Genomic DNA, 13,527 nt, shown 5'->3' with positions numbered 1-13,527 from the left:
AACAACTTACTACCCACAAAATTGTGTTAATATTTAAATGTTAACATTTTAGAAAGTATCTCAAGTCGCAGAAACAGGTTCCAATATCTTTCATTGACTATTTATTAAAATGCTTTGGAACCTACATGTTGTACGAACAGCTGTATCTACTGCCTTTATATAAAACTGTACTCATGTTAAAGACAGCTGTCAGTAATAAAGAGTTGTAAAGTATGTTTATCTGAGTCAATGTGCCAAGTTACATTTTCACACAAAAACAGATAATATGTGCTACACAAAGGCACAGTGTTTCAATAACAAATCTGAGAGAATGTAATAAAAGTGTCAAGCTACTTCATCAATAAAATGAAGATGTGAGTTGTGGTTAAATTAAGATTAGGGTTAGGCACAGCTGGCCCAAGGCATAAGTGAACTAAAGGTCATGGCTGCAGGCAGGCCATTCCATCCTCTCCACTCCCAAATTCTGGAGGTTGTCTCTGATAAAAAACAAAAAAAAACAAAAAACATCCAGCTCTGTGGGGGTGAGTGTTGTCATCTTGGAGGACAGCGTTCATTCCCAGACAGTTGAGATATTAGATTGCCAGTAGATATCATCTCAATTTCTCTCTTAATTGATAAATTGCCAATATGTCTTCTTTCTTCAGACTTCATCGTCCAATCCAATAAACGTCACCAACAAGAGTCAATAGCACAATAAGCCGTTTGCCATTGGCAGAGAAGATTTGGCAATCCCACAAAAGCATAAACAGGCATTCCAACGACATAAGTATTACCAAGAAGTATTGTAATTGACCAAACACAAATTCCCTTACATTTTGTGCTAAGTTTATAATTAATGCAGTTTATAATATTACATACGTAGGTGTCAATAACATTTGAGCACAGGTGACTCCAAAATATTTCTCAGGGCCCCATAAAGGCTTGGGCTGGCACTGGGGTTTGGTATTATCTGGTTATGATTAGGAGCATGGATAATGCTTTTTGTTCAGCCTGTCCAAATCAATGGAAGTCAATTCATGTGTGGGTAAATGTGTGTAGTAGACTGTTAGAACTACATGTAATTCAAACCTATCTTTGAGAGGACATTTGAGGACATTTTGACTGGTCCTGACAACTTTAAAGGGCTTTCTGAGGGTTAAAACATAGCTGTAGGGTTTGGTTAATGGTCAGGCTTTTAGGTGTGATGGTAAAGGGCTAAGGGATATTCTATACATTGAGTGTCCTCACTAAGAAAGCTGTACAAAAATGTGAATGTGTCCACTGAGTCCCCCCCATCCCCCCACCCGCCTACTTCTTCTTGTAATGACGTCACGCCGTGCTGACGTCACCGCGGAGCCACGCTGCTGTGCCAGACCAAACAACTTTTTCAAAGCAACTCCACATCACGGCGCGTCCACACTACCACACACTCACTGGCGAGATTTAACCACCAGTGAAAACGCAGCCGAACGACAATACCTTGACTCTCAGTTCACACAGTTGAGCCTTCCTTTTTTTCCCCTCTTCACTTTATTTGCCTTCCGTGTAAGATGAACAATCTGTGCTTGTTGCTCCTCGTCGGACTGGCGACCGGGTTTATCGGCGAGAAAAAAGTAAGTGGCTCTTTGAATCGCGGTTTTACTTCTTGTACTTAGACCAAATGACGTTGATGGAAAAACATAAATGTTTGTTTGACTCGATAACATTGACGGTTGTGACCTACTTTTATCCGAGTTTTGGCACGAGTTGGTCGTTAAGAAGTTATTTTTCTCCCCTTGTTGGTTCCACTTATACTCAGTGGAATACTACTTATTTTACTAATAGGTAGAGACTGACCGATTAATCGATTGATCGAATATTTTTTTTAAATTAATCGGCCAATTACTGTCATTAATGTAAGTTAACACAATTGTGGTCTCTGAAATGTGGTCAATGCTGCGTGCCAGGTGAGGCAGAACCTTCGTTTTTACACCCAGAAGTTCATTTGATGATTTGTCTGATTTGAAATATATAAGTGAACCACACTGTGTTCAATAAATGATTTAGGTAGTTGTATGTTATCACATGGAGGAAAAAAAGACCAGTAAAACACACAGTATAAGACAAAGAAATTGCAGCATGTATCAACCATTGGTTGCCTTCAGCCTCAGCCAGAGAAAGATCCATATCAATCGACGTCTACATCCCTCTGATCGACAACAAAATAAAAGACAGTGTTATCTTCCAGGAAGCAACAATATTAACACGAGATATGTTATTTGTGGCTTATGTCCAGCTCAAAACTCAGGCGTCTACGTCTGTCTGTCTGTCTGTCTGTGGAGTCTGTTCAATCTCCTGCATTTATCAGCCACATGGATTTAAAGTGTCATTATTTATTTACTGAAACTAAAGAACATAGAGGTTTCTGGAGAATAAAAACTACTAAGAGACCAACAGACTCCTCCTGCCTCTCTCTCACCGCCTCCTCCTCCTCCGTGTGTCTGCTAAAAGCTGGAAAACACCTGGAAGTGACAGGCTCAAGCAAAGCAGTGTCACAAGTCTGCAAATATCCCGGCTACATGATTTATTGACTGTAAAAGTCCCAAAATGAGAGCCAGGGAGCTTTGACACCTCTCCATAGAAGCATGATATTTTTGATTTATGGTCTGTATATTGTGGAAGGGAAGAGAGCTGAAACCTGAGACTGCACAGCTGGATATTTGTTGTAGGAACCCCAATTGAACCACACATTTGCCGAGTACTCAAATAAACCCAATTTGCTGTTTTGCTTTTCCCACCCAAGATCCCATGAGAACTCGACTTGACTTATTTTTTACTCCCGTGTGATGTTTCCTACTCTCGTCCACATTCTCTTTGATTCCACCTTACTTTATGCCACTAATGCACAGACCTCGGTCTTAAATTGCTGGGTGTGATGGGTCACATCGTATATTCAAGCTGTCTCTTTGTCTCTGTGTGTGGCTGAGGTGGCCATGGAATTACTTGTTAGTCAGTCAGTGAGTGAGGTTACTCATATCTGGCAGATGGATGTTCAAACAGGCTTGCTGCCCCGTGACAGTTTGTGAGCCGGTAGTTGTGTCATTTTCTGGATGGATGACTCACAGTGAGTCCCACTGGGCTAGTCCAGGCAAGCATGGGACTCACTGTTTTCCATCCAGCCAGAAAACTCAGGAGGAGGAATTTAATTTAATGGTTGTTTGAACACATGACCAAATCGCTCACATGACAGGGAGAGCTTATTTGTATTATAAAGGTAGACGTCACTTGATGTGGACAACTGGAGTTAGCCTGCATTTTCATGTGCTTTTAATAGCATACGATCAGTCACAACACATTAGTGACAACACTGCTCTCAATGTGAAGGGAAGACTGCACACATGTTATTGGCTTAACTGTTGTGTTGCACTGGCATTTTTATGACTTTGCTGGTTGTTTGTGTCTTTCAATCGCAGCGTGTCCTTGGGGGATTCACAGCATTGTCAAACATGAGAACTAGACCTAAAACAGAGCTTTCAAAACAGCTCGGTCGTCTGAGGACTCTGACTACGACTTGTAGTTTGACTGTGCAGATTCAAATGACTCTGATTCATATCTCACCTGAGGACTTTACAACATCATGGTCCTGATGGTATCATTCAGTATGCTGCTGTGCACACGTTTCCAGTACATTTCCAGAAACATTCCAGGGGAACTTTGGTTTGGGAATTTGAGAAATATTCCAAATTGGAACATTTTCATGGTATTGTTTTGGAATTCCCAACAAGTTTGAAATGTCCATTTACTCCTGTTCTTATTCTGGTTCAAATCCCAGAGAGTGGGAACTGTGGTTCATGTGCATAGCACCTAGGATAGTTTACATTACAACTGAAAGTATACCCGCATGTGTAATTCGACTCCCAATCCCACTATCTGGGTGTGTGGAGAAATTCATTTCAGTTTCAGACTAACAGGTTTACATGTATTTTAAAGTCTAGCTTTGTGTCATACTAACAGTTTGTTTTTTCTCCCGATGTCATGTGAATTGTCTTTTCTTGTAGTGTGACTATAGTGTCACAGTTAGGATTATGGAGAAATCCTTGAATCCCATTCCCACTGAATTACCTGTCCTTTTGACGGCAGCAAATTCACAAAGTGCTTCACAAGAGTAAAAACTTAAAAGAGGAAACCTTGCAGACAATAAAAATAGGGCAATACAATCCGATTAAAGAAAAATATAGACCTTAAAAATATAAAGTTGAATACAAGCGAACAGATGCACAGACTTCAGGTCAAAGGCAGATGGGTCAACCGCAGAGCTGGAAAAAACTATGAAAATGTAAAAATAAAAGGTAAACAAATGGCTTTACCTTTTTGAAGCATTTACGAAATTACTATTGCGAGGCTAAATTACATTACATTACATGTCATTTAGCAGACGCTTTTATCCAAAGCAACTTACAATAAGTGCATTTAAACATTTGGGTACAAATAAGAGCTAGAAGTAAGTAAGAGCTTCAAGTAAACCAAACTATGAAGTGCTAGTCGTAAGTGCGATGTATAGGTTTTTTTTTTTTTGGTTTTTTTTTATTGTCGTCATCGTCTTAGTCGAGGTAGAGTCGGAAAAATGTGTCTTTGTAAATAGATCAACTTAATGCAAAAGGGTCAAGGATTTTTATGACACGAAGCCTTTGCGAAACATACTCCCTTCGAACACAGCGTTGTGTGACGCTGCTGCTGTTATCAGGATGGTGATGACAGTCTGCTGTGTACTTTTGGCTGTTACACAATCTCATTCTTGACCTGCCTGCTCGTGGCTGACATCCAGCTCGTCGGGGAAATGCATCATATTAAGCGTCAGCCCAGAAGACACGGAATAAAAAAATAAGTTTGATGATTTCAGATTTAATAACTTTCCCAACACAAACGCACATCCCTCCCTGTTGTATGTCTGCAGTGGGACCAGCTGTTTCCAGAAAACTGTCTTCACTATGACAAAGCACTGGGATGCCAGATGGTCATATACGATCTGAATGTGTTTGTGCACTATATATGCATTTATAGGTATGTGTTTTCCAGATGTGTGTCTCCCCTGAGCGACTGAGTCAAGTCTTCCAGTAAACCCTTAAATGTATAAGATCTTTCTGGCAGAGGGATGGACAGAGAACCTGACTTTATTTTGTCTTTCTGTTTTCCTTGCTTTGTTGCAGTGTCTACGCTACGTGCGTTTGTGAAAACCAGAGGTGAAACAACTAGTTGATTAACAAATCAGTTAACAAGCATACAAGTGTTGCTTAATAATGTTAATTTAAGCAAATGATGTGTGTTTATCAAACTCTTTATTCGTCTGATTAAATTAATGAACGCTTCTATCTGAAAATATCAGACTGGACTATATTTCTACCTTAAAGCTTAACCCTGTATCACGGTGTATGAGACTGAGTTTGATGTTTCCAATATTTGACATTATTTAATAATCAGCTTTGGCCAATCATTAGTCATTAGCCTATTTTTACACATTACAATAAAACTATATTTTTTCTTCCAAACGTTTATTTGACAAAGTCATTTGTTTGTGTGTTTCATGTGTTTTTATATTTAATTTATGTGGTATTTTGTATTTGAAACATTTAAGTACACAGATTGGCCAAAAGACATCAACATCTGTCACACTGTTCTAAAGGTCGGCATAGTGATGTGATGTCTGTCTGTGGTGTTGCTGTACATACAACAACGTAGTTGTATATAAGTTAAAACTCTCTTTGGTCATCAACACAAATTGTAGATTTAAGGTAAAGACAAACACGGCCTTCAAATGTCACTCAAGGTCTAATGGTTATGATGTGAGAGGTGGAAACTGTGTGTGTGTGTGGTGTTCAAGAAAGTGGTGAGAACACAGCCGTTGCCGGGTAACCACAACTTAGGACAGCATAATAACTTCCCTCTCGGTGTCTAGAGCAGGGGTGACAAAGTCAAATGAACTGGCGGCCAATGAGCATCTAGTCTGTTCAAGAGAGGGCCGGTCTAGAGAAAAAAAGGGGGAGGGACAACTGTTCAGTAGTGTGTGGGCAATATGAGTTTAAAATTATAACACAATATTCTATTCTAACACGAAGATATTCATGATGATATTTCACAGAATTTCAAATTAAAAGTGCTTGTTTTGATATGGAATGATGTAAACAAAATAAATGTATTCATATCAAGATGGTGGTGTTAAGGCGTAATGAGTAATTGACTCATCATCAGAGAAAATGAACTTCCACGTCTTCCACCGTTTCTCAAAGTGAAACAGAACTTTCATAGAAGTTAGTACAGACGGTGGAGTCCATGTGGATTCTTCTCTTCAACAGCGGCAGCACATGAAAGCCATTAGATGAATATCACATTTGTCTGCACTAGTTTGTGTGTGTGTGTGTGTGTGTGTTTTGTTTTGTTTTGACAAGCACGCAGCATCTGCTTTTGTAATCCCACGCTAAAGGTGGCAAGAATGTGAGAATCCCGTCTGCGTTGTCAGTCACTCTTTGTATTACGAGACGTTGCTGTCCTTTGAAAAGTGATGTTGATGATGTTCTGTTTGGACTGCTTCATCACTGTGTGAACATCTGGTTTGTCTCATCATGTTTTGCTCCCCCCCCCCCCCCGTGTATTTTCCCCCCCCGCCTTTGGTTGTTACATCTTAGCTGGCTTCAACAGATGTTACACTGAGCTAAAAAGTTGGCCCCGCGTTTCGATCTAGTTAAATATGCACAAAAACACACCTGTAGCATGTTGATGTGTTGAAAATGAAGTGTTTGGTCTATACTTTAGAGACCACACACACGAGTCTGACTTTGTTTGATGCGCTTCCCTGCTGTTGTCTTGGCATTTAAAGACTAATACGTTAAGAATGTATCTCTACATTCTTGTCCCCCAAGTGTGAATATTTATTGGAGCACGAGACAGAATAATAGTAGCGTCCACAGCGGTCCACAGCACCTGTTTTACAAGAGACACACAGTACTGCCCCTGTGTCTCTCCCTCGTTGTCCTTTCTCCAGCGTCCCTCCTTCCTCCCTCTCTCAGCACCTGTGTTAGTGGAGGCATAGTATACATACCAGACATACTTCAGTTCCCCATTAGCCATATTCATTTGTGTGTGTTTCTGTCCTGAACCATGTGTGGGAACAAAAAGTCAAGTTGAATTGTGGGTCAGTGATTGGGGCTGAAACATGTACTCGGCTATTGCTGAATTTAGCGCCAACGATTTTGATAATCAATTAATGGGTTTGAGGGGTTTTCCAATATTACCACATTTATTCAAATTCTTTATTCTGCTTCTTAAATGTGAATATTTTAAGGTTTCTTTGCTCCGTGTAAGAAAAAAACTAATTAAAACTCAACAAAACAAGACGTTTGAGAACATCAGCATTTCCAGGTTTGACAAACACTGATCGACATTTTATGGAGCAGACGATTACTCGATTCGTCGAGAAAATAATCGAAAGATTAATCAATGATAAAAAAGAATCATGAGGTGTGTGTGTGTGTGTGTGTGTGTGTGTGTGTGTCACTATGAACTACCTACTGGTCATTCTCTTTGATTCAAGTGTTTTCTAGTTTGTCTGCTCTGTTTGTTGAACGACCTTCTTTTTGAAATGATGTTGCTGAAGCCGTTTTATTTAACTCCAGTCATCTCTATCAACATTTCTTTGTTATGTGTCATATTTTCTACAAGCATTAGTAACTTAATCTATTTCTGTACTTTATCTCTTTTGGCTTAAGTGGTGTTTTTTTCCCCCCACTCGGATAAGGCTTTCCCTTTGGAGACAGAATCTGTGTTTCTGGTTTTCATCACACTCTTTGTAGAGCATTTGTGTTTTGGAGAATACAAAGTATGAAACGACTTCCCGCACGAGTGTGTGTGTCTCTTTGTCCGTGTTTTTCTTTTGAAGCTGCTCTATATCTGCCTCTTCCTCTCACACACACGCACACACACACACACACACACACACACACACACACACACACACACACACACACACACACACACACACACACACACACACACACTTAGGTCTCTGCTGTCTGGCTCTGTGAAGTTTCACAAATTACTGAAGTAGGAACCAGCCTCTCTTGTCTGCCGTAAATGTGACGGTATGGACGGGAGTACGCACAGAGCTTATATTCACAGGCCCCCGTGAACGTATCTAGCATATTTGGGTAGCATAGATCATTGCCTGTACTGCAGAACTGTAGAGATGCTCACATGTTTTCCATTAGAGGAAGGAATTTTGCGAACGTGAATGAAAGAGACATATATATGTGTGTGTCCATGTCCCTCCCTCTTCTTCTTTGTTAGTGTTTCTCTGCTACCTGAATGAAATGACTTATAAAAATGTTTTTAATTTCCAGCTTTTGGCCGCGGCGGATGACATGTACTTAGAGGGCCAAACATCTGGTGACCTGCCAATAGATGATGAAGATGGTGAAGACGACGGCTCAGGGTCAGGATCGGGAGACTATGGTAGAGAGACTTCATTATTATGAATTTGAATCATTTGGCTTTACACTTTCTACTCTTAACTTTATCGTTGCCGGGTGTCATCTGAATATCAGAACTTCTCATTGTTATAAAATAATTACTGGACCTTCATGATTGTGATTATGGCTGTTCTCACCCTCCAGTCACGCGTCTTTAAATACAAATTTCATTACAAGCTGCCCAAAGGATTTTCTTATCTCAGGACGTGTTTCCTAATCTACCATATATCCCCCTGTTGCACATGTCAAACAAATGAGCAGTACTGTTGTTGACACAAGGGCTTGTTAGTGCAGGCACAGAAGCCCTCACTGTGCGCAGATGTTTGTCCCGAGGTGATTAAGGTGGTTAACCACGTGAGATTTTATTGGAAGTCCACGGATGTCTGAGTGACTCATCTCTACACGATGACGTGTTGGAACATTTAGTGCATTTGCAACATTCGATAATGATTAAATGTGTTACAGTTGGGAGCTGTTAAATGAATAGTTTTTTTCGTTATCACAATTAATTGCAGAAGTTCAGGTAGTTAATTGTGATGAATTGCATCTTTATCAAGTTATAAATTCTATTATTTTGCCGTTTCGGAGTCCACATTAATAGTGGAAAGCAACTTTTACCAGTGTGTCATAATTGAGAATTGAATCAATGCAACGGATTTGTTTACGAACTTGCCCTGGAGTTATTTGATCCTTTCGCATCTACAGAACAAGCCTGAGGTAACATCATTTGCACTTGGCATTGGTTTAGTTGTACCTGTTTACATTCGAAACTGATGCAGGCAGAGAAGCAGCAGAACTGCTGCTCACCGCCTCTCAGCAGAGCTGCAGCTTCATTTGTTTAGGTTCCCTTCCTGACTCAGTAATTCTCTCTGTATTCCGTCTTTTTTGTCACATACACCACATAGATGTGGGCCTCTTGTGTAAGATGATATTGTGGTTGTTGTTTTAAGATATGCAAATTGACATTATAGAGTATGTAAATGACTTCAAGCAATGACAATGAAACGTGCACTGAAACTCCACACATCCCCTGAATGCATGCCGCAGAAACTGCAGAAATGTAGCAGTGAGCTGGACTCTGTGTCACATGACCTCTCACTAGCAATCCTCCCTGTCGCACAGGTTAGCTGAGTCTTGGAAACTGTTGTATTATTTGCTCTTGCTTGTTTGTTGCACAGTTTACCTTACTGCAGAGCATCTGCATGTTTACCCAGAGTTCAAAGTTTCTACCCTGAAGTTCAGTTTTGTCTTTGAATTTTTATTTGAATGCTTAAAAAAATTAGAGTTGTTAAAATCAAAATTTTAAAGGATATTGCGTAAAGGCCTGTACATACATAAGAACAGAAAAATTAGTTCTTGGTCTTGCCACCTCAAGAAAACAAACAAATTTGTATCTTTAATTGTCTAAGTCTTTAATTGTTGTAATCGTCAATCCCCAAAAATATCTAGATATAATTTGTTGCCCATGTCCTCCGCCCGTCACACAAAGATCACAAGCTCCATGTGTGAACAACATAGGCACAAGACACTACATGCAATTAATGCAATTTAAAAAAAAAAAAAAAAAACGTTGGTGCCCTTATAATGTATTCAGATGAATTACCCCAATTTGTAAAACTCACATATTATTATAACTCCTGCATTAAAATAAACTAATGATCAGTGGATGTAGATAAAGACTAATCGGTTCAAACTTTGACTTCACTCTTAACATCGTGTTCCTAAGGTATTTTTTTTCTTTTTCTGTCTCAGCTTTCAGTGACATCTCAGATAAAGAAGAGCTAATCAGAAGATTCCTCTTCAACATCTCTAAGACTACAGTCTCCAAAGAAATGGTGCCAGTTCAACCACAGCCATCCGCAGACTCTCCTCACATCCCATCAACCACCACAGCAGCAGCAGACAGTCCTGTCCAAAGAGTCACAGAGAAAACCTCACCTGGTGGAGACAATAGCGTGGAGGAGGTAACAGAACTTATTCATATTTTTCACATGACCATGACACTACAATAAAGGAAGGCTGTAAATGTTAAACACAAAATGTGTTCTTATTCTACGTTGTTATTCAAGTTCACTAAGCACTTACCTCGTGGATGTTCTTCTAGGTGCCGAGTGCCGGCCCAACCGCTGACTGGTTCACAGAGCACACCAGCCCCAGCTCTACCAGCCTGCCTCCCAATGAAGACACCACAACCACATTCAGTATAGACATCAGCGTGACCAAGGATAGCGACGAGGACAACAGTCTGGACAGGTGGGACATCTCGACCTCCAGGGATGGGGAAGGAAAGGTTTTCATCAGCGAGGAGGTTGACAATGAAATTTCCGCCAGTGATCGACGCATAAACGGTGACTTTTCTGAAGAGGTGACCTCAGAGAACTTATGGGAGAGGACAGAAGTTCTGGCAGGTGAGAACAGTTCATACACATGTTTTTTTTTTTTTTTCCATTGATGACGAAGGATACCCTGATTTTAGTGTCCTTGAATCATATATCTTTAAAGGGCCGTTTCACCCATTTTTTTGTCCACTCGGTCAAGTGAAGAATAAACTTAAAATCATTCTGATGCTGCTGTATTGTTTGATTCACATTCAAATGCAGAGTTGGATTACATTTGACCAGTTTTGTTTTATTTATTTATTAATTTTAATTTTCAGATCTTTTACTATAAAATGTGTTCTAAGAGCAGTTTAGGGCTTTAAGTATTTCATTATTTATGACAGTGTTGGTCATTATTTTTATTTTTTTAAGACTTGAAAAACACTGTCAACAAATAATCTTAATATTCTCATATGTCCTCTCCAGCGGTGATAGCATGTGGAGTTGTCGGATTCCTCTGCGCCGTTTTCCTGCTCCTCCTCCTCGCCTACCGCATGAAGAAGAAGGACGAAGGTAGCTATGACCTGGGAGACACCAAACTCTCCACGACAGCCTATCACAAAGCGCCTTCCAAGGAGTTTTACGCCTGAACTGTTACCAGCGTGGACGTAAAATGAAATCTCTGCCAAGCGGGGGCTGAGAATGATTCTATAAACAGCTGATGATTCCTCGTGTGGAAGTTTGAAGTCAAGCCCCTCTGCTCTTCTACAGTAGATTTATTTTCATCATTCCCAATGTTTTGCTTCTGCCTTCTTTGAACACGTTTCTTTCTTTTGTCAAGAAGAGGTCATAAGAAAACAAATAAGCCTATTAAAGTACATTTCTATCATTCCAACCCAGGGACTGAGTTACGACACTTAATACTCATTGTAAATTTTTAAGAAAACAATCTTCGCTTGAGTGTCACAGCAGGGAACAGCCATTCTGTTCTAGAGACGAAATCAATTTTAAAGTATTGATCACACGGTGCCTTTAAAACCACATTACTTTCACGAGCTGATCCATGTGGGGTTTGACTTGGTTCAGCGTTACAGACGCATTAAATGTCTTACAGCACAAGTTTATAATGCCGTTAAATGAAACCCCCACACATGGGGTTAATATTACCTTCTAACGTTAATACTCTAATACACTTTGTGTGAGTTCAGATTTCCTTTGTTTAACATCTTGCATTGTTACATTTCATTTTCTGTATGCTGTGCTGAATTGAGCATTTAATGTTGTTATGAAGAAAGAGTGTTGTTTTTCATATGCTGTCCAGTATTGATTGGTATGAGAGACTTTGTTACTCTGCAGGTACATACTGTATTTTTGTTGTTTAAATCGACCAAATATAAATGTTTTATTTGTTTGTGTTTTTTTTGGAAAAAATATTTTTAGTAGGTTTTTTGGATGTGTTTGCATATTTAAAGTTTATATTTCCATAAGCAGAGATTTCAGTCTTTTTTTTTTTTTGTTAACTTTTTGTTTGCATTTATATAAGCAGGTAAAAGTCCCTCAACATGAGTAGAATGTTTTAGCAGTATTTGATTTGGTGACAGTGCAGTAAGTTTGGGGACATGATCGCGTAAGTGAAGCCAAAGCTTATCACTATAATTCAGAAACCGTAGAAGTGACCAGTGTTGTCTGATAAAAAGCCAAAGCACATTCCTGTCACACTGTCAACTTGACACTGTTGCAATGACGGGTTTCAACTTAAAGGGACAGTGACAACATTCCGTGTTTGTCACACTTTTAGAGTCTGGGTTTATGGAGCCATATCCGAGAATGAAAATGCAATTAAATCAGTGAACGTTCCCCTTTCTTTTTAGTTGTAATAAGCAGCATACGCCATGGGGAGTTTCCAACTCTGTCATGTGTAACTGTGTCATGTTTTTAACGTTTGTTAATGATTCTGAAGTCTCTCTGTATTTTAACTCGCTGACGGACCTTTAAACAATGTTAGAGCTTCAATAAGGAGACATTTATTTCCTCTTGATGGCATTCTTTTTTTTTTTTCTTGGGAGCACCCTGTAAAAAAATATTTAGGAAACATTGGGGGTTCTCCCCCCAGTAAGCAAATTACTTCTACATCAATAGGGAAAATGTTGCTTTAATGCTCTATTGGTGGCCTTAAAATCCTAAAAAACAAATATACCTTTTTGGATGTGAAGATACCTGGGAGTTTAAGTGAGAATAATAAGACTTAACCTGTCATTTATCTACACATTCTTATTCAGTTTCAGATTCATGTTGCCCAAATGTGATTTAGTTTGGGTTTAATGGAGAAAAAGAAATGTTAAATAGGTACAGTCACTTCCCCGCCATTTTTGTGTGTTGGTAAACTTTCCTTTTTAAAAGTCACTGCCCCTGTTTCTTTTTATTGACTTTAGTGTGTGATGTCACGTTTATCTTTTATACTTTAATCAAGGCTCTTCGGTAGTGTTTTATGATGTAATTGCCTTGGACATGATAGAACTATAAACCTTATTTTTAAGAATCTAAATGCAAAATATGCAAACTACCTATTTACTATGGCTGGAATAAACAATCTGATCATCAACCTGATGTGATTTACTGTTGGTAGCATGTATTAGTTGTTGGGCATTTAAATCCTCAGTGCCTTGCAATTCATTGTCTTCAGTGATTTTTACAGTATTAGGGTTATACTTTGACATTCGAGCTGTACGGAA

The 13,527-nt window shown here is 39.3% G+C and overlaps 1 protein-coding gene across 1 annotated transcript; it reads left to right on the top strand.

Annotated features, from left to right (window-relative positions):
- Positions 1-1,355: 1,355 nt before the first annotated feature.
- On the top strand, positions 1,356-12,831 carry LOC131471679 (syndecan-2-like). The gene is made up of 5 exons (XM_058648360.1): positions 1,356-1,592; positions 8,349-8,460; positions 10,230-10,441; positions 10,582-10,885; positions 11,282-12,831. Exons 1-5 carry the CDS (start codon positions 1,530-1,532, stop codon positions 11,443-11,445), a joined length of 855 nt encoding a protein of 284 aa, XP_058504343.1. The 5' UTR covers positions 1,356-1,529; the 3' UTR covers positions 11,446-12,831.
- The last annotated feature ends 696 nt before the right edge of the window (positions 12,832-13,527 follow it).

This window comes from Solea solea, chromosome 13 (assembly GCF_958295425.1).
Source record: "Solea solea chromosome 13, fSolSol10.1, whole genome shotgun sequence".
In the NCBI taxonomy this organism is placed as follows: domain Eukaryota; kingdom Metazoa; phylum Chordata; class Actinopteri; order Pleuronectiformes; family Soleidae; genus Solea; species Solea solea.
This window is presented reverse-complemented; position numbering and strand designations above follow the sequence as displayed.